General features: G+C 36.0%; 1 protein-coding gene across 7 annotated transcripts in view; it reads left to right on the plus strand.

Moving 5' to 3' along the window:
• LOC150101815 (phosphatidate cytidylyltransferase, mitochondrial) overlaps positions 1 to 24,416 on the plus strand; it is a 195,858-nt gene extending 171,442 nt beyond the window's left edge. For 5 of the 7 annotated variants that reach the window (XM_090400300.1, XM_090400305.1, XM_090400299.1 and 2 more), the window contains one exon: positions 23,363 to 24,127. In XM_090400300.1, the coding sequence (XP_090256426.1) occupies positions 23,363 to 23,433 (71 nt within the window). In that variant the 3' untranslated portion in view covers positions 23,434 to 24,127. The other 2 variants (XM_090400304.1, XM_090400303.1) reach the window with 2 other exon arrangements.
• The last annotated feature ends 3,322 nt before the right edge of the window (positions 24,417 to 27,738 follow it).

Genomic DNA, 27,738 nt, shown 5'->3' on the forward strand with positions numbered 1-27,738 from the left:
ATTCACATGTACTTTTTTTAAAAAAATTTAGTAGTGCCTTTAGTTTATTCAACCATGTTTTATTTTTTTGATAGCATTCCCATTTTAAAAATGCAACTGGTGGTACTGTTACAGTACTACTGGTTGCATTTTTAAGGATACATGCATGTTTTAAAGATACAAGGCATTCATGCATTAAAAAATGCTATTTGTTTATTTATTGAAAAACTTAAAACATCAAATAGTTTGGAATAAAGAATTCATCCTATTATCAACGATACAAAAGCCATGCAGCTATTTGGAAAGAGGGTTTGAAAGAATGTATAACAATAAGCTAACTGTTCAAGCCAACTACTACATTCCAGAGGTGTGTGTGCGTGTGTAAAATGTTACAGTACGTATTGATAAACAAATATATTTTTTGTTGTATAAATATTGAGATTGTTGATGAACTTAGAACATTAAATATTTTGAAATGAAGAATTCATTCAAAAATATTGATACAAAGATTGTAATAGATTTGAAACATGGTTTGTAAGAATAATGTGCAGTAGTAACTAACTGATTAAACAAGTGCTACATGCAACAGATGTGTTACATGTGAAGTACATAACTTGTGAACTGACAAAAAAATATTTATGCTGTTTAAGGTCAAAATTTCCCATATTTTTGGCTCAAATAATCCATTGTTTCAATTCAAGTTAGGGTGATATAACACAGTTTCAGAACTCCCCTTCATTCTTTACATTACTTCCATGGAAGAGCATGTTGTCTTTCCAGAAGGTTCTGCATTCATTGTCACCATGGTGAGCTAAAACAGATTTGTGTGATCACTATATCTGATGTAACTTATTTTAGTCAAACTGGTAGTTAAATTCAGAAGAGATCAGCAAACAACACCAAGACTACATCAGGATTAAATCCCACAGGTCTGGTCTGGCTCAACAGGGTGTTGACTGAACACATGGTCCTTTGGAAAACCACCAAGGTCATCCGTGGTAGCAATTTTTAAGCATAACCATCCATTTAAAAAAGTTTGGAAGCCCCATTACATCACCCTAAAGTGAAACTGAAATGTTGTCAGAGGTATGGGAAATTTTTATCTTAAACAGCATGAATTAGATAGATAGAAATCAGAGTGGATGTCTGGTTGTCATGATGCTGCTTATTGTGATATCTGCATTACAATGATTTTTCTTTGGGAAAATATGGTCCAATTCTTGAAATTGCGATTTTCTGAGGTGCAGTTTTTTTTTTTTTTTTTTTTTTTCAGTCAAAATGAGTGAAATTTGAAACTGCCTATTAGCAGGTATATACTTGATGAAAGCACTGAATTTTATGGCAAGATTTCATGCCATAAAATAAATATTAAGCAGAAATGTGCATTTGTTCAAGCCTAACAGATTTGATTGGCGTTTTGCATATTTGTGTATTAGTCCCCCCCAGTTAATCACTGAGAGAGAGAGAAGAAACATATCTTGAACTTTTCTTTGCCTCACGTGAGATAGCAAGATATATCGTGCTGGCACCAAAGTGAAAATACAAGAAAACTTTCTCTAGTCACATGCACGAGAGTCAATAGGTTGCATTCACGCAGAGCATATAGACACATATACTTTGCCTGGAATTTGAACGATTTTCGTTATTAAATCGAATTTTTGAATTGTTTATCTAGTTCTTGCAGCCACCAATCAAAGAAAAAGTGATGCTAGCAAATCTTAAATAATACAAAGTTTTGTATCATTGAACAGAAAAGATAAATGTGTGATTGTTTTGCATACCGATTTAACATTTTTTCTATTCTTCAAGTTTTTTAAAAAAGAAAGGCTACTTGTGTTTATAAGTATTTAATTTTTTTGTTACATATTTCATGTTACATAGTTACATATTTCAAATATTAAAGCATAATTTTTTTTCAGTTTATTTCACAGAAAGATCATGAACATATTTTTTTTATTCAAACATTATCTACATATTTTTATAACAGCAACATAAAGAAACAGTCTGGATGAGGATTTAAAGGATGTTTCAGGTTGTGTGAGTGATATTGTTGAAAGTGAGAATCTAGATAACAGCGATATTTGAGGTATGAACGAGGATGTTTGCGAGATAGTACCTGATAGCTGTGAGAGTGGCGTTGATAGAGCGAATGAAGTTAAGCATACAGAATGATTGAATGAATTATTGGAAAATAAAAATGACGACACTGATGCAATGAGTGAAATAGCTCTATTATGCAGAATGATACTTAGTGTAAACCAGCAACTGGAACGTTGGCAACAATCTTTAACAAGCGTACCGACTAATAATTGGCAAAAGTATGATAGAAAAAATAAGGGTATGATAGTGAGTGTAAACAAAATGAAAGAGCGTGTATTGTATGAAGATTCCCTAGTAAGAGGTGTGTTAGTTGAGAGTTTAACAAAATCGTACCAACCCAGTGCGACCGTAAAGAATGTAAGCGAGTCAATTAGGATGCAAAAAAAGCGGGTGAAGGAATTGATAGTGGTAATGGGTACAAATGATTTGAAAGGAAATAAAAAGGCTATGAGTGAGAATGTGAAGGAATTGCTTGAGGTAGCAAAAGAAAAGAGTGAGAGAGTTAGGACGGTGAGTCTGTTGCCACGGCATGACAGTGAAGAGTATAGAAGGAGGGCCATAATTGCTAATGACTTTATGCGTGAATTATGTTTGAGTGGTGTGGAATTTGTGGATGTGTGGAATGAGTTTGATGGGTGAAAGGATTTATATAAAATGGATGGATTACATCTGAATGGATTTGGTGTACGGAGACTTGAAAAAGTGTTGTTGAATGTGGTGGAAGTGAAGTTAACAGAACCAGGGAAACTAGAGTTATTAAGGGGGGAGGGGAGTAGATTTGCAGATTTTAGGGAGACAATTGAGTGTGACTGTGTGCAATATGCCCAAGCAAGTAGGGCATATTGCACACATATTGCCCATGAATCAGAATGGGATAGTTAGTAAAAGGCATCAAAATAGGGATGGGACAAATCGTCTTCAATTCATGTATACAAATGCCAGAAGTATTAGGAACAAGAGGAAAGAATTTTTGGCCTTGGTTGGCACTTCCAGACCACAGGTTATTGGCATTAGTGAAACTTGGCTGACAGATGATGACACAGCTAGTGAGATTGCATGTGAGGGGTATGGTGTGTTCAGGAGTGACAAGGAGAATAAAATGGGGGGAGAAGTGGAACTGCAGGATAGAGAAAAGAGCACATTTGAGGCTATTTGGTGTGAGATTGAAATTTGCAGAACTAAATATACAGTTGGGTGCTGCTATAGACCAGGTGATGGAATAGATGGTGGAGATAGTATGCATAAGCAAATAGAAGAAATGAGTGGAAGGAGGGTAATTATTATGGGAGATTTCAACTATGGTAACATTGATTGGAAGGAGGAGAGGACAAATGGGAGGAAGGAATTGGATTTTATGTGGTTATTAAGGGATAACTATCTGAGACAGCATGTAATGGAAAATACTGGGGGTCAGAGAGTGCTTGACCTAGTAATTGCATCTGTGAATTTGACTGTAACGAATATGACCACGTTGCCACCAATTGGTGAGAGTAATCATAGGGTCTTGACTTGGGAGGTGGCTAAAGGTGTGAATTTTACAATTAAGACAGGGTACATGTGGAATTATCGGGCTGGTAAGTATGACAAGTTTAGGAGATTGATTGGTTCAGTGCCATGGCATGTACAACTACAAAGGCTAGAAGTCGATAGTGCATGGGAGGTAGTTAAGAAGTGTTTGCATGAAGCACTGTCCGACTGTATACCTAGAGTCCGAATAATAAATCAAGTAGGGGTTAAATGGATGAATAACACCATTAAGCTTGAGCTGCAAAAAAAGAAACAACTATAGAGGGAATTCAAGGAGAAAGGTGACCTGCAGGCACATGAATGGTATAAAGCGCAGGCCAGAAGGGTAACGAGTGTGATAAGAAAAGCAAAAAAGGATTATGAAAGAACATTGGCCATGCAGATTAAAGAGAATCCTAAACAGTTTTTTCGATATGTTGCAAGTAAAAGAAAAAATGTATACGGCAGAATGATTTTAAAGAATGCCGATGGTAGGGAGGTAACTGAATCAGCTGATATAGTTGAATTACTGAGCGAGCACTTTGCAAGAATATATCTTCCAGTTGGTGACATTGCAGAAATGAATGAACCAATAGATTATACGGTAATTGTGGTGAATGAAGTGGAGGTGAGTAGTCTATTGCAAAACCTCAATGCCAATACATCTGTGGAATTGGATGGTATACCAGCTTGTGTCGTACGTGAAGTGGCTAAAGAATTGTCAGTACCCTTGACCGTTTTGTTTAATTTGAGTCTCGGGTCTGGGTTAGTCCCGAGGGGGGTGGAAAGAGGGGAAAATAGTTCCACTGCATAAAGGAAGTTCCAAGACTGCTGTTGTAAATTAACATATCAGGAATCGTTGTCAAGGTCTTGGAGAAATTAGTCAAGAGAAGAATACAGGGCTGGATAGATGAAAATGGGATACTGTATGGGGAACAACATGGTTTTGTGAAGGGTAGATCATGCCTCAGTAACTTGCTCACATTTTATAACGCAGTGACGGCTGAACTGGATAAGAGTAATGGGTTTACAGTGATTCTACTGGATCTTGCCAAAGCCTTTGACAGGATACCACATGTTACTCTAATCAGTAAACTGGAGCAGATGGGGATGGATAGGAGGGTGGTTGATGGAGAGATACCAGAGAGTGGTTTATTCAGGAGTGGAGTCCAAAAGACGGCTTGTGACTAGTGGTGTGCCACAGGATTCTTGGACCACTACTTTTCAATTTGTTCATTAACGATATTGGAAAGGATCTGAGAGGAAGTGTTCACTTGTTTGCTGATGATGCAAAGTTGGGTTAGAGCAATTGTGAGTGCACAGGATGTCAAAATTTTGCAGGATGATTTGGATAGTTTGGAGGACTGGGCTAGGGAAAATGGATGTCAATTTAATGTGGCAAAGTGTAAGGTTATGCATTTTGGAGTGAAAAGATTAGCAGCAGTATATCACATTGGTGGAACCGTACTCCAGGAATTGATGAGGCCAGGGATTTGGGAGTGTTGGTGGATAGGGAGTTGAAGTTTAGGGGGCACATTGCAAAAGCGGCCAAACCAGCTCATCAAATCACTTGGTTGCTGAAAAATACTTTAACAAGCAGAGACAAACAAGTTATTGTTCCTCTTATATTGATAAGACCCCATCTAGACTACTGTGCCCAGATATGGTCACCTAGATTCCTTCTTGATGGGAAGGAGGTGGAGAGGATCCAGAGGCGAGTGACTAAGATGATAGCGGGTCTATGGAATGAACCTTATGAGAACAGGTTGAAGATTTGTGGGTTGAAAAAATTGGTTGATAGGTGGAAAAGGGGTGATATGATTATGACATTCAAATTACTGAAGGGTTTCTATAGGATTAATCCAGAAGATATTTTTGATAATAGGGTTGGTGGTGGGAGGACTAGGGGCCATACATGGAAGCTGGGCAAGAGTGTGGTTAGCAGGGGTGTTAGAACTAGGTTTTTTACTGGCAGAGTGGTGAATGAGTGGAATAAGCTGCCAGAGTCTGTTGTGGGTGCTATGACCATGAATGAGTTCAAGGCGAGGTATGATAGATAGTGTGTGAATGTCGAATAGTTGCTCTTGACAAAATGTTAGGGCCTCCCTCTATGAGTCTGTCGACTCCTTGGAGTTGCCCGAGATAATAATAATAATAATGATTTAAAGGAAGGTTCATTACTTTTTTTGTTTTTTTTATGGATGAGTCATGATTCAATTGAAGCTACTCACGGGCAAGAGTTGTTCGATTTTTGGTTTTTAGTGTGATAGAAATGGTGAGCCAGCTGAAATTGTGCATCATATCATGTTTGTTGAATTTGATTATGTACTGATAGATAAACAGGTAAATCAGTTTTGATTGTGTTTGATTATTGAGTGTTAGTAGAGAGAGAATAGTGTCAGTGTTGTCATAGCAGTATAAATAATGAATACAACACTGATAGATGAGATGGACTTTGATTCAGTTCTAAATAAATTTATGTGACATGGACATCTCCTAGACACCAGCTGGACTAGCCAAGTACAACTTTATGCAAAATTTTCCTCTTCTGATGTAAAAGACACATCAGATAACTGCAGTAACCAGTCAGCTGAAAACCAGCAACTATTTTCAGATCCACTTGCCAACTCCAATCTACAGGACACCACAAGAGTCGCCATCTTAGCCAGTAATCTTTCCCCTCCTGGACACACTTCAAGAGCAAGATCCATATCATGATGAATTCCAAGAAACAAAGAAGAAAAATTTTCACCTCCAGAGATATCTCCAACCCAGTGTAGACTGACAGCAACATAAATCCTTTAAAAAAAAAGTAACTGGTACTGGACAGTTGTAACCTACATCTATCAGGACCCAAAGAATTTAGTTAATTCTCCAAGTTTCTCTTCCACAGTTTTTTTCTTAGTTCTTATGGAAGTCCACCAGAGGGCTGCTTTGTGCCAGACCAATCAAAAGTGCTCTTGAAAAGATGTTTTATTTTTGTAATAATTAGCAACATTGATTGCATTTTGGTAAAATTTTATTTTTCATAGCTTAGCATAACTGCATGATCGTGGAGCTTGGTGGGTTTCTTATTGGCATTTCTTTGACTAAATTTTGAACTTGTAGTGAATGACAACAAAATGGTGTTATGAGTGAGACCTGCATGCTGCACAGTGTGAAAATCAAATGCAATTAATGGCATAGATTTTTTGAGAATGGTTCATTGTCATGAGTGCAGCAGATATACATGACAGAATATGGAGATCGTGTTTTTGAAGAGACTGAACAGGAGATGAGAGAAGGTGTGGTATGTCAAATATATTTTTGTTGGACTATGAGTTATTGGTAAATGTGAAACCAACTGATGGAACACAAATGAGTGTAATTGTGGGAGCAAACATGAATCACGGAATGGAAGTGAAAGATGAATTTGGAGGCAGAGCGGGAGTGACACTGCAGGAGCAACAGATAGTGTGTGTGTGCCAGGATGCAAGGTGATCAGAAGTTTGGTGGACAGGAATGAAAGAGTACAGAAGGATAGAATGAAAGAATGTAAAGAGGTGATGAATGACTTGAGAGAGTAGTGACATATATGGAGATTCCATTATTAGAAATGTGATAAATGAGAGGGTCCACAAGGTCTGTTTTCCAGGAGGCAGGATACTTGATGATTTGAATATGAGAATTAAATGAGCAAGAGAGTTAGCAGTGTGGGAACAAATGATTTGGTTGGATATAAGGAGAGTGTAACAATGAATATCAGGAGGTTATTGAATAGAGTTGAAAGAACAGTGTAGTAGAAAAGGTGGTTAATGTTTTGCTAAGGTATGATAATGACAAATTGAGACAGAGAGCAAGAATCATGAATAGTATGTTGCCAGACATTTACAAATGTGTGGGATGTATTTAAAGGGAAGATGAATTTATATGAAAGGCAGATTGCATTTAAATGGATTTGGCATGAGTCAGCTGGAGAGACTGTTGCTAGAAGGAAGTGTAATAAATGGTGCAAACAAGAAATCAGAGGCGGTAAGAAGTGAGGTGAAAGATCAGGAGGGAAGAGTGTGAGAGATGAGAGAACATGAATGCAGGATGGACAGAAAAACAGAATGGGGGGGGGGGTAACATGGTTTAAGGAGAGTAGATGTTGGAAGCAGTGGTGAATCTTTATGGGGAGAAAGGCAAATGGGAATGTGCAGGTGTGGACCCAAATTTAAGTGAGCTGCTGTGTTTATTTATGAATGCCAGGAGCATCGGAAATAAGGGAGATGAAATGACTTCACTGATCGAGTTTAACTGCCCAAAAATTGTTGGAATAAGTGAAACATGGTTGGATGATATCTTGTTGGGTACATAAATGGAAAGGCACAATGTCTTTCGTGAAAATAGAAATTACAATAAGGGAGGAGGGGGTTTCCTCTAGTTTTTAACTCCCACAGCCTTAATCATCCTGGAACGTGCCATCATTTCATCTCAATTTAGGTCTCCCAGTTTTCCCTTTTCCTTCTGGCCTAGTATTAAATATCTTCTTAACAACTCTACTATATCCATATGTATAATATGCCGCCTGTAATTTATTGATTTTAATATACTTAATGTCTGTCTCATTAAACAATCTGTGCAATTCATAGTCTTATCTTTTTCTCCAAAAATCATGTGTGAGAACCCTTCTTTCAAATAGACCTAATAATCTTTCATCTGCTATTGATAATACCTAGTTTTTGGAGGAATAAGATCTTGCAATCAAATGTGACTTTAAGTGTTTTCTAAGTCCATAGAGAATTTATTCATGGAAGGAATGCATTTCTGAATCTCAACATTGACATCAATTTTACAATTAACTTCTGATCCCAAGTATGTAAAGCTATGTATGGTTTCAAATCGAAAAGGATCATCACAAGTTTTTCTTGTTACTAGCATATACTTTGTTTTTTCTTGGTTAATCTGCAGATACATCTTCTTTGCCTTTTCTAAACTGATAAAAGTTTCTTTAATTGCTTTTCTGTTCTTCCTATAATATTGATATCACCTGCATATGCCAGAATTTGTATCAACTTGTAGAAGATAGTTTCCCCCTTGTAGTAATATGCATCTTTGAAAACCTTTTCAAGCGCTATATTAAACAATAAGCAAGCAAGGAGGGCAAAGTCTGACTGTCCTCTGGATGATCTAACGACAGCAGCATTTCTTTTTTTCTCGTCATGGAGACAAATTTCAGTGATTATACCTATGCTACCGTGTACGGGGCAGCTGATGCGACTCTTGATTTGGAAATGATGTCAGAGTTGAGAAATGAGCAAATCATTCCACCCATTACAAGAAATATTAATATCATCCAATGTAATTTAAATGGTATCGTTACCCCAGCAAGCAAAGAAGAACTAAATGAACTATTACTACTAGCTGACAAACATGATGCTGATATTATCTACATCCAGGAAACCAAACTTCGACAAACCAACAGACTAAACATTAAAAACTATGAAATCATGCGACTGACCAAAATGGAGGAAGGCTTCTGACACTAATCCGAAACTTGTCATATAACGTTGTTGAGCTAGACATAGTAGCAGAAGGAACTGAAATATAAGGAATCCAAATACTGGAACCAAGTAAAAAACCATTAAACATATTCAATTGTTATCATCCTCCTGACAAAACCTGGACCAAATCTTTCCAGCCTATCCCATCTCATTGAAGAAAACTCAATTATCTTAGGAGACATGAATAGCAAACACCTATTATGGGGTTCTGAGGAAATAAATCCAAGAGGAGAAAAACTGAGTAATTTCTTAGATGAAATAGGACTAATAACTCTCAACAGTGGAGAACCTACTTATCTGTCTCATTCTTATGGTATAAAAGATGCCCTAGATATCACTGGGGTGTCTTCAGATCTTCACGACAAAGCTATTTGGTCTGTTTTGGAACCAGTAGGAAGTGACCATACTCCGATATTAATCAATCTGAACCCAAAAATGACTAGACCCACCCAAAAAAGAAAATATCATTGGAACTTCCAGAAGAAGCAAATTGGAAGAAATACAAGGATGAAGTAAGTAAAATGCTGAAAGATCACACATACCACCTTAGACAAAGACTATATAACTTGGAAGAATACTATCCTAAATGCAACAAAGAAAAGTTATTTCAAACTACACAAAGCTTCACCAGGAACTTGCCAGTAAAATAACTAAATGAAATGAATTATTTAATATCTTAAAAATTGAACTCTCCAGAAACCAGGATTGAGTACAACAAGATAAATGCTGAAATTAAACAAAAATATAATATATTACAAAGAACTAGGTGGCAAGAATTTTGCCACAAGTTAAATCCAAACGCTTCAGATACCAAACTTTGGAAACTGACTGCTAATATACAAAGAGACCTACCAAAGGCAAGTGAGACTAACGCATTAAAAGATCCAGATGGAAATATCAAAATTGGAGATTGCAAATACCTTGGCCTTTCATTTTCAAAATATAAGCAAACTAGAGATGAATACTAGGAAAGACCATCAAATATCAAAACAGGCTCGACAGCAGAAAAATGCTGCAACCCCCCCCCCCCCCAAATATCAAAACAAACTATTCTGGATCCATTTACAATCTCTGAATTGGGAGATGCCTTGGAGAGACTAGATATAAATAAATCATGTGGACCAGATAACATACAAGAAATTATGATCAAACATCTTCCTTCCCTAGCCCTAGATTGGCTACTTCGCCTATACAACAATAGCCTAAAACAAGGAAAAGTTCCGAAAGACAGCCACAATCATACCATTCTTAATGCCTAACAAACTGCAAGACCAACCAAGAAGTTATAGACTAATTTCACTGACTTCAATTCTAGGCAAATTAATGGAAAAAATGATACTCCAACGTTTGAACTATCTAAACAAAAATAGTATACTACCACATTTTCAGGCTGCCTCGAGAAGAAATCACTCAACAACTGATCAACTTTTCTACTTAACCCTGACAATTCAAGATAACTTCCAGACCAAACCTACAAAATCCACCATTGCAGCTTTTATAGATTTTAGCAATGCCTTTGACAAAGATAGCTATGTTTGCTGATGATTTGGTCCTATTCTCAGCTCACAATAACCTAGAAACAGCAGAAGGTCACTTAAACAAAGCCACTGAAAGTTTAGCTACATACTGTGAAAACCAAAAAATCATAATTAACCCTACTAAATCAGAAATCTGTGTTTTTACTATTAATAACCACCTCAGAAAGTGGAAACCAAAGATTATTCTAAACAGTCAACTAATTACATTTAATGAAAACCTCAAATACCTTGGAATTACTCTGGATCCATCACTAAGCTTCAATAAACATATCAACAGTGTTGCAGTCAGAGCAAAAAGAAGACTAAATATCATGAAAAGTATCTCAGGTAAAGAGTGGGGAGCCGATGCTAAAACCTTAAAAGTCACATAATGGAATATGCTTCGCCTATCTGAATGCAAACATCACAAGCCAGTTTAGACAAGCTTATAAAAATTCAGAAAAATGCAGCTAAAATCATATGTGGACTAATGAATACAACTCCTGGAAAAATAGCAGAATTCGAATCCAACCTTGTTCCTTTAAAAATTAGGTGGCAAGAAAATCTTACCAAATTTGTAGTAAAAAGAGCCAACCTTGCACATCATAGAACAAGTGAACTTTTTAAAAACTGGAAACCAACAAACAGAATAAAGAAAAAATCAACAATGCATGAAATCATAGAAAATAAAATTCCCTTGGATTGTCTAAATAAAATAGCCGATTACCCAGCATTTCCTCCAAATCAAGACAGGAAAAATATAGTTATCAACTCTGAAATAGGGAAACATGAGGAAAAAAAAAAGCCTAGAAAACCCTGAAATCTTGAGATCATTAGCCCTTTTAAAAATAATGGAATATGGACCTGACTCAATAAAGATCTACACAGATGGCTCCACAAATCCAAATGATTCTGGGAGTGGTGTACTCATCTATGGCTCTCATAATATAGAACTAAAAACAACTAACAGTATTGGATGCAACTCATACCATGCAGAATTAATAACCATTAACACAGCACTGCAATATTTGGACAAACAAAACCTGAAGGAGTTTATATTTTTCACAGATTCCTTAGCAGCCCTTCAAGCTATTAAGAACTGCTACACTAGCCATCAAGAAATACTTAGAGACATAGCAAAAAACATAAACAAACTACATAAGGATTCTGAAATAATCTTCTAATGGATCTCATCCCATGCGGGATTAAAGGGAAATGAAGTAGCAAAAATGGCTGCAACATCAAGTGATACCACAGATTTTGATCTTTTTAAAACCACCCAAAAAGAAAACATGAAAAGAACAATTCTTCAGGACACGACTCACCACTGGTACTCAGCAGAAAATCCAGGAGCTACCATCAACTCCAAGTTTAATCGCAGTGCCACTACCATGATCTCTCGCCTCAAGACCGGCCACACAAGACCAATCAAGTTTAGCAATGGCATAAAAGTCTTCCCCACCTGCAAAATCTGTAACATTGAGGAAGCATCACCAATGCATTTGCTAAACTGTATGAATATCATCATCATCAAATTCCTGCCATGTACCCTCAAGGGGTGTACAGGATATGACAGTACTACATGAAAAAATTACATCATTACTAACTTCCTATCTACAATTTTCCTCCAAATCAGTCTGTTACTTGTCAAGACTCCAACATTATCAGATCTTATATTTCTATCGTCTAAGGCACTTTGTACCGTATCAATCCACCTATATCTTGGTCTTCCTCTGGGTCGTTTTCCTGCCAACCTGGCAGAGAACACTTGTTTTGCTAATCTTTCCTCTCCCATTCTATTTAAGTGACCATACCATCTGAGATTAGCTCTGCTAACGCATTCCTGGATGCTGACGATGTCAAGTTCTTTCCTAATATCCTCATTTTTAATATGATATTGCCATTGATGCCATCTGTTCACGCCTCTAATCTTTCTCAGGACTCTCATATCTGCGGTCTCTAGTCTTTGGTCAAGTGTTTTACTTCTGACCCAGCTCTCAGATCCATAAGTTAAAATTGGTTTGAACACAGTCTTGTATACAGCTAATTTAGTGTTCCGACTAATTTCTTTCTTATTCCATATGAATTTATTCAATTGACTTCCCACGATACCAGCTTTGCTGATTCTGTTGTCTATTTCTATATTTAGTTTACCATCTTCAGTAAAATTTGTGCCTAAGTAGCTGAAATGTTTTACTTGTTCCACAGGTTCTCCATTCACAACACAGTTGACATTTTCAATGATTCTGCCTATTTTCATTGTCTTTGTCTTTTTATTGCTGACCTTCATACCATATCTATTACAACAGCTATTCAATTTAGTCAGAGAATCTTGCAGACTTGTAGCGGATTTATTTAGAAGTATAACATCATCTGCATAAAGCAAAGAGCTGACATTAACATCTCCAATTTTGATATCAGGTTTAATACCACATTCCTTCATAATGTGATCCATATAGATAATGAATAACAGAGGGGATAATGTACATCCTTGTCTCACACCAGATTTAACATTAAACCATCTTCCTGTACTTCCTTCAATTCTAACTGCTGACTCACAACTCAAATAAAGACTAAGTATTGCTTGATATAATGCCCCATTGACACCATATAACTGCAGCGTATTGAATAGCTTCTCTCTTGGCACCTTGTCATATGCCTTTTCCAAATCGACAAAACTTAAATACAGATCTTTGTTATATTCCCATGCTTTCTCGACTATTTGTCGTAAAGTGAAGATCTGATCCTGACAGCCTCTATTTGGCCTGAATCCAGCTTGTTCTTCACCAAGCTTTTCTTCCACAATTCTTCTCAACCGTTTCTCAAGTATACTTGCATAGATCTTGCCAGGAACACTCAGTAGGGAAATACCTCTGTAATTCTCACATTCAGTTTTATTTCCCTTTTTATATATGGGTACTATGAGAGCTCTACTCCAATCATCGGAAATTCATCCCTCTGTCCAGGCTTTTTGAACTATGCAGTGCAGCCACTGTAAGACTCTTATACCACCATACTTCAGCATTTCTGGTCGAATATCATCTACTCCTGCTGCCTTTCCACATTTCAAGCCTTTGATGGCTTTTTCTACTTCAAGTATGGATATGTATTCCTGACTGCATGCCTGGTCAGTGTTTTTTTTATCACTGTGCTGTCATCACTGCTTGTTTCATTTAGCAGTTTTTCAAAGTAATTACTCCATACTTCAAGGATATCTTTTTCTCCTGTTTTCATTTCACCTTTATCATCTCTAATTCCTTTTACAGCACTCTTTCCTCCATTCCTAAGCTTCTTCAACAACCTCCAGAATATTTTGCCACCTTCTTGATATTTATTTTCTATATTCTTGCCAAAGTCCTCCCATGACTTTTGTTTAGCTAGTTTTACACACTGTTTAGCTTTCTTACATTTGTCTCTGTATTCTGTAAGAGTAAAAGCTGACTTATTTGCCAGGAACTTTTGATATGCTTTCTTCTTTTCCTTCACTGCCTCTTTAACTTCCTGTGTCCACCAGGGAGTTCTGATTTTTTTATCTTTGCACACAACCTCACCACATGCCTCTCTGGCAGAATCAATCAATGTTTCCTTCGGAGTTTGCCACTGAATCTCCAAGGTTTGATTCCTGTTCTCAAACTCTTTCATTTTCTTTTCAATAATATTTCTGTATTTTAGTCTACAGTTTACATCTGAGAGCTGCTCAACTTTTATTCGCTTTAAAACTTTCTTACATGTTATTCTTTTCAATATTAAATTCAATTTTATCCTGCTCAAGACTAAATAGTGATCAATTCCAATTTCAAATCCTCTGTACACTCTGGTGTCCTGCACCAGGGAGAAAACATCACTATCAACAATAACATAGTCAATGAGACTTTTCTTATTCCTAGCCTCTTCTCTCCATGTGAATTTGTGCACATTTTTATGTTGGAACATGGTGTTAGTAATAACCAGTCCATGTCCTGAGCAGAAATCCAACAGATATTTGCCATTATTATTAGCTTTGCTCTTTTCTCCAAATTTTCCCAAAATATTTTTGTATGTCTCACAATCATTTCCTACTCTACTATTTAGATCCCCAACAAGGACCAACTTTTCCTTTTTCATTGTGTCAGTTGCTTTTTCTAAAGCCTCAAAAAATTCCTCCACTTCTACCTTAGTAGAACCTTCTGTGGGACCATAGGCACAAATAAGTCTCATTGTCCAGTTCCCCATTCTCATATTTGCCCACATTACTCTACTTGAGACTGAGTGCCATTCAAGAAGATTAGCCTCGTATTTTGTGTTGAATACTATGGCTACTCCTTCTTTTCCTCGATTGTTATTGCCTGAATATAACATTTTGTATTTATTGCTCAGAAAGATCTCACAGTTTTTGTCTTTTTTGTTTCAGTCACCCCTATTATGTCGATCTGGTACTTATCTAATTCCTCAGCTAGCTCCATTTCTTTGCCATTCAGGCTTCTTACGTTGATAGTACCGATCTTTAACTCTGGTGATGTTGAGTTGGGGTTTGTTTTCAGATTTGTTCCAGTAGCTGACTTTTCGCTGTTTGCCCTGGTTCCCTGGCGAAAACAACGGGGGCCTTGTTTAACCGGGCGACGCCCCAGCCGGCATGAAATTTTGTCATGTTGTACCATCATTTTTTATTTTGGTTTAACCAATAAGAATACAATTTGGTCGGCTAAATCCCAAATTGCCAGCCCATCCTCGTTTGTTCAGTATCAAAGTAGATACCCAACAGGGTGCACCGCGAGAAGGTGAGGATTGGACATTAGGTCAGAAGCCCTGGTCGGTTCTCAGCATTCCTTTAAAGGCTATGTGGAGGTCTCCTCTCAGTTATACAGCTTTGACCCTTAAGCACCCCTATGTATGAATATTTCCAAATGTAAACGCTACAACAACCCAGAAAAGGTGCTGTATAAAATACATGAACTTGACCTCTATGATCTGGTGTAATAATACCATGGGATAATAAAAAAAAAATTAAAAAAAAAGCAAGCAAAGGCATCTCCTTGTCAAACACTGTTTTTTATATGTATTGGATCAAACAGCATATTCTGAATTTTAATCTGATAGTGTTTCTCATTGCTTCATTGAAATAAATTTAATCTGTCATACACAGCTTTAAAATCTATGAAGAGATGGTGTGTTTCAATTCCAAATTCATTGTATTTGTTAAGTATTTCGTGTATAATGAAACGTCATTTGTAGATCTTCCTTGACAGAATCCACATTGGTAATCACCAATTATATTCTCTGCATAGGGTAGTCTTAGTCTCTGAAGTAGAACGTTGGAGAAAATTTTATAGGTGGTACATAATAAATTGATTCCTCTATAGTTAGAGCAGAACATTACATTACCTTCTTATGTGATGCTCAGATTTCTCGTCTGGGATTTTCATTAATTCAGATTTTGGAAGATTTTTTCTGGTCATAGAAGGAGCTCGATCTGTAGCTACAGAAGTTAATTTTGACAGAGGTAGATTGTATTTTTGCAGAAGTTCAAAAACACAATTAAATATATCTTGTCCTGTACTAGTTCCAATAATTCCTCAAAAAATGTTGAAATCTGTGTCACAAGCACGAAGAAACACAGCTAATTGAGCTACCCCCCCCAGTGTCCGTACTCGTCACAGGCAATGGAAAAAGCTTCGAAACTAGATGATTTTGCTTTGATCTGAATACTTAAATTGTCGGCCAAATCAGTAATTCTTTCTGCAACTGTAATTCGAGACAAAGAGATTGTTTGAAAAGCCTTCATATTTTCAGGACAAATAATTTCTGTAGCTTTAATTAGACATTCCTTAATCAAATCACCTTCAGTAAAAGGTTTCGAGTGTTTAGCTATCAACTCCGACAAGACGTAGCTTGCATGCACAGCCACTTCACTTTCTGGTGATACTTTAGTAAACATGAACTGTTGTTTTTTCAGTCCTGACTTGAGCTCTTTCAACTTTTCTTGTCTCATTAATCCCTCGTAATTATCATATTTTGATTTATGTTGTTCATAGTGACAATTAATGTTGTATAAATTTGGTACACTGATAACATTATTACATATTAAGCAGATTATTTTATTTTTTACTTCACAGCAAAAATACTCCAATTCCCACTTTTCTTGGAGATTTTGATGTTCGTCAACAGTTTTTCGTTTATTACTATCACTTGGTTTTGATAGCTGAATACAAAGGACTGATAAAAATTAATAATTGTTAACATAAAATAATAGAATATTTTAATAAAAACCAATATTTTTCTTAAACATCAACTTAAGAGACACTAAATAGCTGCACAAATTAATGAGCGTAACGTAAATAAACTTATTTTTCTTGTTCACCGAAAGCGAAATATTTCCTGTTACGTACACTAAACAAGTCAATTCAAACAAGACTGACAATTAGACGTGGGTGTGGCACTGGCACGTGATAGTAGGTATATAATCAGCTGGTAGAAATAGGGGGGAAACAGTTCGCTTGCATGTAAAGGAAATGCATGCAAACATGGCTATATGTAGTAATCACTGTCATTGGCAAATTTGGCTGGGCCGCAAAAATATTAGTCGTGGGCCACGAGTTTGACACCCATGGTGCACATGCTAGAATAATGTACAGTATATTCCCAGGGAGACTGTTGACTGAAGAAAATCACTTTTAAAATCTTTATTAGTTTTAAAATTATTTGAAATTACAGTAAGTTGGCTTGCAACAAGAAATCTAACCTTTTCATTAGTATGGGGGTATTTAAAATAGACCAACATTGCATGTAAGATTCATGATGTATCATGTGCCATACGTGTAATATATGCAGTGTTCAAGATCTGCATATTCTAGGTTTTTGATGAAGCAAGACCAACCTGATATAGAATAATTCCTTGAAATTTTGATGATTTCTTGAATGTTCATCATTATAATACTTTTTTTCAGTTGTACCACTAATCCTGATTTGTTTTCTTCTCCACATCTCTCCTGACATCTGTTTATCCCACATAATACAGCTGATTCCGTAGATCCCTGATTTTTTGAGTGGTGAATGGAGAATTGTTTTAAAGGGAGAATGCAATTTGTGATTCTTAGTTGCTGCTATTGATATTGTTGAGATCTTGCCTCTGGTAGACTGGATGTAAGAGAGCAATATTTCTCTCTGTATTTCTATTTTAGAATATTCTCAACTACTTTGTGAAAGGATAAGACTAAGGTTTTGAGTTTTTTTGGGATGCTCACGGGTCAAAGCTGTATAACTGAGAGGAGACCTCCACATAGCCTTTAAAGGAATGCAGAGAACCGACCAGGGCTTCTGACCTAATGTCCAATCCTCACCTTCTCATGGTGCACCGTTGGGTATCTACCTGGATACTGAACGAACGAGGATGGGCTGGCAATTTGGGATTTAGCTGACCAAATTGTATTCTTATTGGCTTAAACCAATATACAAAATGATGGTACAACATGACAAAATTTCATGCTGGGTGGGGCGTCGCCCGGTTAAACAAGGCCTCATTGTTTTCGCCAGGGAACCAGAGCAAACAGCGAAAAGTCAGCTACTGGAACAAATTTGAAAGCACACTCCAACTCAACATCAGCAGAGTTAAAGATCAGTACTATCAATATAAGCCTGAATGGCAAAGAAATGGAGCTAGCTGAGGAATTAGATAAGTACCAAATCGACATAATAGGGGTGACTGAAACAAAAAAGACAAAAACTGGTGAGATCTTTCTGAGCAATAAATACAAAATGTATTTATTGCATCAGAATGGGGAATTGGACAATGAGACTTATTTGTGCCTATGGTCGCACAGAAGGGTCTACTAAGGTAGACGTGGAGGGATTTTTTGATACTTTTGAGAAAGCAACTGACACAATGAAAAATTGGTCCTTGTTGGGGATCTAAATAGCAGAGTAGGAAATGATTGTCAGACATACAAAAATATTTTGGAAAAATTTGGAGAAAAGAGCAAAGCTAATAATGATGGCAAATACCTGTAGGATTTCTGCTCAGGACATGGACTGGTTATTACTAACACCATGTTCCAAACATAAAAATGTGCACAAATTCACATGGAGAGAAGAGGCTAGGAATAAGAAAAGTCTCATTGATTATGTCATTGTTGATAGTGATGTTTTCTGGTGCAGAACACCAGTGTGTACAGAGGATTTGAAATTGGAAGGGATCACTATTTTGTCTTGAGCAGAATAAAATTGAATTTTATATTGAAAAGAATAACATGTAAGAAAGTTTTGAAGCGAATAAAAGTTGAGCAGCTCTCAGATGTGAACCGTAGACTAAAATACACAAAGATTAAAATGAAGAAAAAATGAAAACGTTTGAGAACAAGAACCATAACTTGGAGATTCAGTGGCAAGCCCTGAAGAAAACCCCGATTGATTCGGCCAGAGAGGCATGTGGTGAGGTCTGTAAGGATAAAAAAATCAGACCTCCATGGCGGATACAGGAAGTTAAAGAGGCAGCGAAGGAAAAGAAGAAAGCATATCAAAAGTTCCTGGCAAATAAGTCAGCTTGTGCCCTTAGAGAATACAGAGACAAATGTAAGAAAGCTAAACACTGTGTAAAACTAGCTATACAAAAGTCATGGGAGGACTTTGGCAAGAACATAGAAAATAAATACAGTCATACCCCAAAGTTATGCGGTAGGTGGGGTGACCCACAAAAAGCGCATAAGTCAAATTCGCATAACTCGGGATATAATTTTGCATGTGATTTATATATACAAACATACAAAATATTAGTTAATTGGGACCAAAGGTTTACAAAAACACCTATATTTTTTAATAAATATAATCATAATTGTAGTTCTTCATATATAAAAAAAGAAAGTTATTTCATCGATGGTTTCATAAAATGTAATAGATTCGTCTGATGGCATAATGTCTTTTTCTTCTCATACAAAATTTCTTCATAGCAAGCTAATGATTTTTTTATTCATTGCCTTGAGGGTACAATTCATTCCTCATTAGAATCTATGTCCTCCAAAATCTGTATACCTTTCTTTTATGATAGTTCTTACTGTGGATTCCTGTAGATCGAACTACTTTGCTAGCTCACAAATTTTCATTCTGCCTTCAAAATCCTTAATAATGTTGAGATTTGTTTCCAAAGTCAATGTTTTCTTTTCTTGCTACCTGTACAAGAATCGGACTTGCTTCTTTCGGACGACATTATTATTTTTTATGCGATAAATTTTTTATCAAGAACATAACATTAAACAATCGCAAGGTTTGTAGACTATAAAAATCATGTATGAATGGAGACCGCACTAAACACATCAGTGCTTGTTCACAGCATCTGCGACCCTCGCAAATGCAGCTGGCGCAAGAAAGATATGGCTAGTGGTGAGGCGTGAAGTGGGACGGGAATACATACATACCAGAAACCACATAACTCCGGATTCGCATAAGTCAGGGTATGATTGTATCAAGAAGGTGGTAATATATTCTGGATGTTGTTGAAGAAGCTTAGAAATAGAGGAAAGAGTGCTGTAAAAGGAGTTAGAGATGATAAAGGTGACATGAAAACAGAAGAAAAAGATATCCTTGAAGTATGGAGTAATTACTTTGAAAAATTGCTAAATGAAACAAGCAGTGATAGCACAGTGGTAAAAAAGAATCAACAGGCATACAGTCAGGAATACATATCCATACTTGAAGTAGAAAAAGCCATCAAAGGCTTGAAATGTGGAAGGTAGCAGGAGTAGATGATATTCGACCAGAAATGCTGAAGTATGGTGGTATAAAAGTCTTACAGTGGCTGCACTGCATAGTTCAGAAGGCCTGGACAGAGGGACGAATTCCTGATGATTAGAGTAGCGCTCTCATGGTACCCATATATAAAAAGGGAAATAAAACTGAATGTGAGAATTACAGAGGTATTTCCCTACTGAGTGTTCCTGGCAAGATCTATGCAAGTATACTTGAGAAACAGTTGAGAAGAATTGTGGAAGAAAAGCTTGGTGAAGAACAAACTAGATTCAGGCCAAATAGAGGCTGTCAGGATCAGATCTTCACTTTACGACAAACAGTCGAGAAAGCATGGGAATATGACAAAGATCTGTATTTAAGTTTTGTCGATTTGGAAAAGGCATATGACAAGGTGCCAAGAGAGAAGCTGTTCAATACGCTAGTTATATGGTGTCAATGGGCATTATATCAAGCAATACTTAGTCTTTATTTGAGTTGCAAGTCAGCAGTTAGAATTGAAGTACAGGAAGATGGTTAAATCTGGTGTGAGACAAGGATGTACAATATCCCCTCTGTTATTCATTATCTATATGGATCACATTATGAAGGAAAGTAGTATTAGACATGATATCAGAATTGGAGATGTTAATGTATGCTCTTTGCTTTATGCAGACAATGTTACACTTCTAAATAAATCCGCTACAAGTTTGCAAAGATTCCCTGACTAAATTGAATAACTGTTGTAATAGATATGGTATGAAGGTCAGCAATAAAAAGACAAAGATAATTAAAATAGAATTGTTGAAAATATGAACTGGCATGAATAGCAATATCATATTAAAAACAAGGATATTGGGAAAGAACTAGACATTGTCAGTATCCAGGAATGTGTTAGCAGAGCTAATCTCAGGTGGTATGGTCACTTAAACAGAATGGGCGAGAAAAGATTAGCAAAACAAGTGTTCTCTGCCAGGTTGGCAGGAAAACGACCCAGAGGAAGACCAAGATATAGGTGGATTGATACGGTACAAAGTGCCTTAGACGATAGAAATATAAGATCTGATAATGTTGGGGTCTTGACAAGTAACAGACTGATTCGGAGGAAAATTGTAGATAGGAAGTTAGTAATGATTTGAGTTTGTCATGTAGTACTATCAAATCCTGTACACCCTTTGAGGGTACATGTCAGGAATTTGATGATTTTCTTTTTTTTGCACCATTTGAGATCCTATTATGCTGACTTTTTATAATACTACTGATGCCATTACTTGTAAACAAGCACATTAATGATACTGTAAGTTTAAGTAATTTTATTTCACTCTTTTTGAAGAAGCGCACTATGATGTACACAAAACTAGTGGATATATTGGATGATTTTCTTCATCCAATATCCATGTGGTAAATATACTATATGTTAATTGTAAACATTTTTTCATACAATTATTTTGCATTTGCCTCTGATAATTTTTTTTATAGAATTGCAAGATAACAGAAAGGTTATGTACTATATATACAGTCTTGCCATAACACAACCCTGCACTGCCCACAGAATTGCATGAGCCCAGTTTCATTGGTGGTACTGTGTGTGTGTGCAGCTGACATTCGCATGTTTATCAGTGTAGAGAGAGGTCGAGCTGTATGGCTTAACATTCAGTGGGAGAGATTATGAAAACCTTGTAGCTGTAATAGCACTTTGCACAAGGAATACAGCCACCTGTTATTTTCAACATGCTAAAAATACTCGAAATTAGTAGGATGTTTGTGTATTGGATTATTAACTGTTATAACAATACAAAAGACCTATCTAACTGCCAATGGACAGGTCTTTAGACACAGAGCTAACCTTTTTGCAAAGAGAAGATTTTCACTATTGATGAGTCATTTAACTGCAAAATGATCGAGTATATGCCTGAGCTGGTCTCACAGCATGTGCCATGGCACCCAGGATTCAGAGAGGTCATCACCTCCCTCTCGTCAGTGATAGTTCAGTGGGGGGGTTACGTATCAGGGCTATCCGAGTTGCATTTTTGCAAGAAAGGTGTCAAAATCTCTGCCAAAATATATCAAGACATCATGCTGGAACCTTTGGTATGGCTCCTTGTTTCATAGTAGGCAGTGGACCCTCCAACAGGACTCAGCCCATACAATAGTGGTTGTAGGCAAATGTGCCCTACCACATATCACCATCTGATTGGCTGTCTGGAAGTCCTGATCTGAATTTGTTGGACTTCAAGAAAGGTTAAAAGAAAAGGCCTGCAAGAAACAACACCTCAGCATCACCAGCCTGAAGGTGGATTTGGAGCAAGCATTGGCAGCGTTTCTGTTGGATGTTGTGTGTGCTGCCATCAATATGCGACTGCACAGACTTGGGGCATTTGTGAAAGCAAAATGGGGACATTTCGAACATTGAATGCTGCTATATACCTGTTATACATGGAGTTTGTATGCTGAAAGCTGTAAGTGATTTACTGATAGATTAAAGGATTATGTGCTGTTCAAGCTGTAACACTATTTATGCTACACTTAAAAAAAAAAAAAAACAACAGTAGCTTTATTTTCTTTATGAAAATTTTTTTTTTCAATAATTAAACCATAGTTTCAGTAAGGAGGAAAGTTATTTTTTAGGGTAGGGTGTGTTATAAGTATTGCTTTTAATAAAACATAAACATTGATAATTATTTGCTATCAAAGAATCTTAATTTTTTAAGATTCAATGAGACCCTTGAGCCTAATTCAGTCCTAAGGATGGTGATAAAGGTTTGTAAAATAACCACAAACATATTTATAATAATCTTGCTCACTATAACTAAAAGAAGCCTTGCCAAATCACCATGGTCATGACTATATTAAAGGAAATTCACTATAGCAAATTATTCCGGTGGTTTCTATGATTTTGCTCTAATCAGTATCAAGCATATTCTTCTATAAAGAAAGCAGCTTTTCTTAATTAAAATTTTCTTTTCACTTAATGTATATTAATATATAAACCTAATTATGAAAAATTATTGTAAAGTTTTTTCTCTCCCTTTTTTTTTTTTTTAGGACTTGGGAAATCTGCAAAGTATAGTGCTAAGAAAATAAAAAAAATGATACTTAGCCTGGCTAAAAGATGACAGTATTCCCACTAGACGTTTAGAAAACAGCTATTCATTGGCAATTATTTGTGTTAATTGTTCTACAGTATTAATTACAATAATGAGAACAGAATAAATAAATTTATTAAGTTGCTGATTTTCAAAATTGCATCTTCAGAACACACCAACAATGCTGGTTACGGTATACAAGACATTATAATGGACAAAAGAACCAATGTCCTCTCATAGCACCCTTTAACGTGTCATAACAGGAGATTTAGTTGATGATGTAGTTAAAAACTGTTAAAGTTGATAACTGTTTCCCGAGATTTTGGTAAATTAATGAAGCCACATCTTTTGAGGTTTAAAATATGTTTCATTGCTGATGCCAAACTCAAAATACAGTTCTTATAATGGCTGCTCTAGTGTTTTCTTGCATTTAATATGTGAAGGGGTAGTCTGCTAGTCCCTGACTTATTATCATCTTAGTATATGCATTTATGTTTATCAAGCAAATGTTAAGTTTTCTCTGTCTGTCCATAGTAGGCTAAGACCTCAAAGTTTATTCATAGCCTATTGGTTTGCAGAGATTTTTTTTTTTAAATGTTTCTCCTATCAATGAAAGGTTATTATTTGCAAACCTATAATACATTTTGCAGTGTGGGTAGGCTAAGGATTTTTTTTGTTTTTATTTTTATCAATTTTACATTTTTTTATTTATTTTTTTTTTTTTTTTAAAGTCTGAAAGCTCTGTTTTGGAAACCAACATGGAACCATTTTGAGCCACATCAGGTCTCCAACCAGGCAGGCACTATTGTTCTCTAAAAAAAAAGATGTTTTGAGATCCAGTGAAATAGCAGCAGCATAATAAATTATCTCATTTATTTTGTTCTTATGGTGATGTGAATTAATGCCATTAAATAATTAAAATGAAGTATTCATATTGGTTATTATCTGTATACAGTAGCTTCATTTTGAAAAAAAAAAAAAAAAAAAAAAATGAGAATAAAATTGCACACAACTCTGGATTGCTTTTCTTGGAACAGACTAAGACAATAATGTAAATTATGCAGATTAAAGTAAACATAAGACTAATTGAAATATAATCGAATAATTACTGTTTCTCACAAAAAAGCCTCTTTGTCTGTCCTTATGTGGGATAACATTCAATTATTTTTGATGCAGGAACAGTTTAATGCAAAAAAAAAAAAAAAAAAAAACCTATCCACTTACAAGTTCTGTCCATCTGCAAAATCACAAAGCAAAAAAAAAAAAAATAACTTTCCAGCTTTTTTTAGTCTTATTTTTTATCTTCACACAATTGAGAATAAAATGAATGTTAGTTATGATTACATACAAGAGATGAGTATCAGTGTCACTTCACAAGAAATTAACTACAACAAGAATAAAAAACAAAATTCATTTACAATAAATATTTTTGATAAGTTACCATAACAAAAACTTCTCATATTTAGTTATGCAATAAGCATCATCATCATCAAATTCCTGACATGTACCCTCAACAATTTTCCACCAAATCAATCTGTTATCTGTCAAGACTCCAACATTATCAGATCTTATATTTCTGTCTTCTAAGGCAATTTTTACTGTATCAATCCATCTATATTTTGGTCTTCCTCTGGGTCTTTTTCCTGCCAACCTGGCAGAGAACACTTGTTTTGCTAATATTTTCTCTCCCATTCTGTTTAAGTGACCATACCACCTGAGATTAGCTCTGCTAATGCATTCCTGGATGCTAACAATGTTAAGTTCTTTCCTAATCCTCTTTTTTTAATATGATATTGCCATTGATAGCATCTGTTCACACCCCTCGCATATCTGTGGTCTCTAGTTTTTGGTCAAGTGTTTTACTTCTGACCCAGCTCTCAGATCCATAAGTTAAAATTGGTTTGAACACCATCTTGTATACAGCTAATTTAGTGTTTTAACTTATTTCTCTCTTATTCCATATAAATTTATTTATTTGACTTCCTACCATACCAGCTTTGTTGATTCTGCTGTCAATTTCCATATTTAATTTACCATCTTCACTAAAAATCGTGCCTAAGTAGCTGAAACGTTTTTCTTGTTCTATAGGTTCTCCATTCATGATGCAGTTGAAATTTCAATGTTTCTGGCTATTTTCACTGTCTTGTTTTTTATCATACAATTTTTCTACCAAATTTATTACAACAGTTAGTTATTCAATTTAGTCAGGTTATCCAGTACAAATCTTGCAAGCTTGTAGCAGATTTATTTAAAAGTATAACATAATCTGCATAAAGTAAAGAGCATACATTAACATCTCCAATTTTGATATCGCTTTCCTTCATAATGTGATCTATATAGATAATGAATAAAAGAGGGGATAATGTACATCCTTGTCTGATACCAGATTTAACATTAAACCATCTTTCTGTACTTCCTTCAATTCTAACTGCTGACTTACAACTCAAATAAAGACAAAGTATTGCTTGGTATAATGCCCCACTGACACTATAACTGCCACGTTTTGAATAGCTTTATTATTATTAAGGAAGACCTCCAGGAAGTCAGGGACTCATCGAAAGAGGCCACATACTATATGCATCAGCTATCGTATATCATACTTATTCTTGAATTCATTCACACTGCTTGCACTCACAACATCCAATGGCAATCCAGTCATGCACCACCCTATGACAGAAAAATTAGCCCTTACCCTCTTCTTAGTGGCATTCATTCTCAGCTTTCAAGGATGCCCTCACCCCACCCTCAATAAATTGAAAAATTCCATCAACTGAAATCCTGTATGACCCATTTTCAGAAGTTTGTAAGTCTCAATCATATAACCCTCTTTCTCCTGTTTGAAGTCAACAATTTTTCAATCTGTCTTCATAATCCAGATATCATTTTTAACACTCACCTTTACTATCTCCAGTATATCAGAATCACAATGGAAACTAGACCTGCAAACAATAGTCCAAGTGAGGTCTTATCAACACCTTGTAAAGAGGCAAAATGACATCCTTATCTTTACTTGTGAATGTTCGTTTCAGCATTGCAATTATGTTTTGAGTTGTATTTGCAATTTTCGCTACATGGCCCCGAACTTCAACTTCCTATCTATAATACTAACACTTCAAAATCCCTAGCCTCATCAATTTCTTCAAGCATAATTCCACATTGGATATCTAATCATGCTGAAGTGCATGCCTTTACATTTCCTGACATCTATTTTCCTATGCCCACAATTCCAACCTATTCAAATCATTCTGTAAGTACTGCATACAAGCAGCATTCCTGATTACCCTACCTATCTTTGCATCATCAGCAAATAGCTGTATGTCACTGTCAAATCCTTCCCAATATCATTAATATATAGATTGAATAACAGTGGACCAAGCACTGGTCACTTTAAATCTTGCAGACTCACATCCCCATATACCAATTTTTAATATGTCAGTCAGCCATCCTCTTATCCACGCTAATATTCTATAATACAAACCCATGTGCAACAGTCTACCATGCTGTTGCATATGGGTTGTATATGTTAAAAGCCTTAGCAAAAGTCTCATGGTGTATCCATTCCCCTTGTCTAGTTCAATGGTAACATTATTATAGAATCTGAGCAAATCGCTAAAACATGACCTTCCTCTAGTAAACCCATGTTGCCCATTGCAAAGTAGAGATCCACTGTCAATGCATTTCTGAATGCAAGTCTTAACCAATTTTTTCAAAATCTTCACAATTCTGAGATGTGAATCGGTTGATAGTTGGACACATCAGTCTTTGCACTACCCTTATGCAATGGAATTACCATACATTCTTTCCATTCCTGTGGAATTTTCCCTGTTTTGAGACTCATAACACCAGGTTGATAGCTTTTAACAAAATGGACACTCATTAAACGTGTGGACAGACTTATGTGTTCGTCGAACATGTTGTTTATTATTTTAACGGTATAATAGAACTGAAACTGAGTAAATAAATTAATTATGTACTCGGTTTCTGTGTTCTATTATATACCGTTAAAATAATAAACAACATGTTCGACGAACACATAAGTCTGTCCACACGTTTAAGGATTCTTCACGGAGACGATATCGTACGCAAGACACGACAATATGGTAAGTGGAAGTTGAAATTGGCGCGGCAACTAAACAGGTTAGCCTTCTTAAAGAGGTGCCGAGACACCAAATTAATACCGAACTGTTTTAAAATCAAAAACAAGTTCCACTCGGCCAAAGCCCAACGCATCTATAAATGAGCGAGTGTAGCTCTTTTACGTGAACAGATTAACGCCACTCGTCTGGAATTAGCAAAATCAAATTTAACCATCAACACATTACTAGAATCACTGCA

This window comes from Typopeltis vanoorti, chromosome 11, assembly GCF_054136105.1.
Source record: "Typopeltis vanoorti isolate ZY-2024b chromosome 11, IOZ_Tvanoo_1.0, whole genome shotgun sequence".
In the NCBI taxonomy this organism is placed as follows: Eukaryota; Metazoa; Arthropoda; class Arachnida; order Uropygi; family Thelyphonidae; genus Typopeltis; species Typopeltis vanoorti.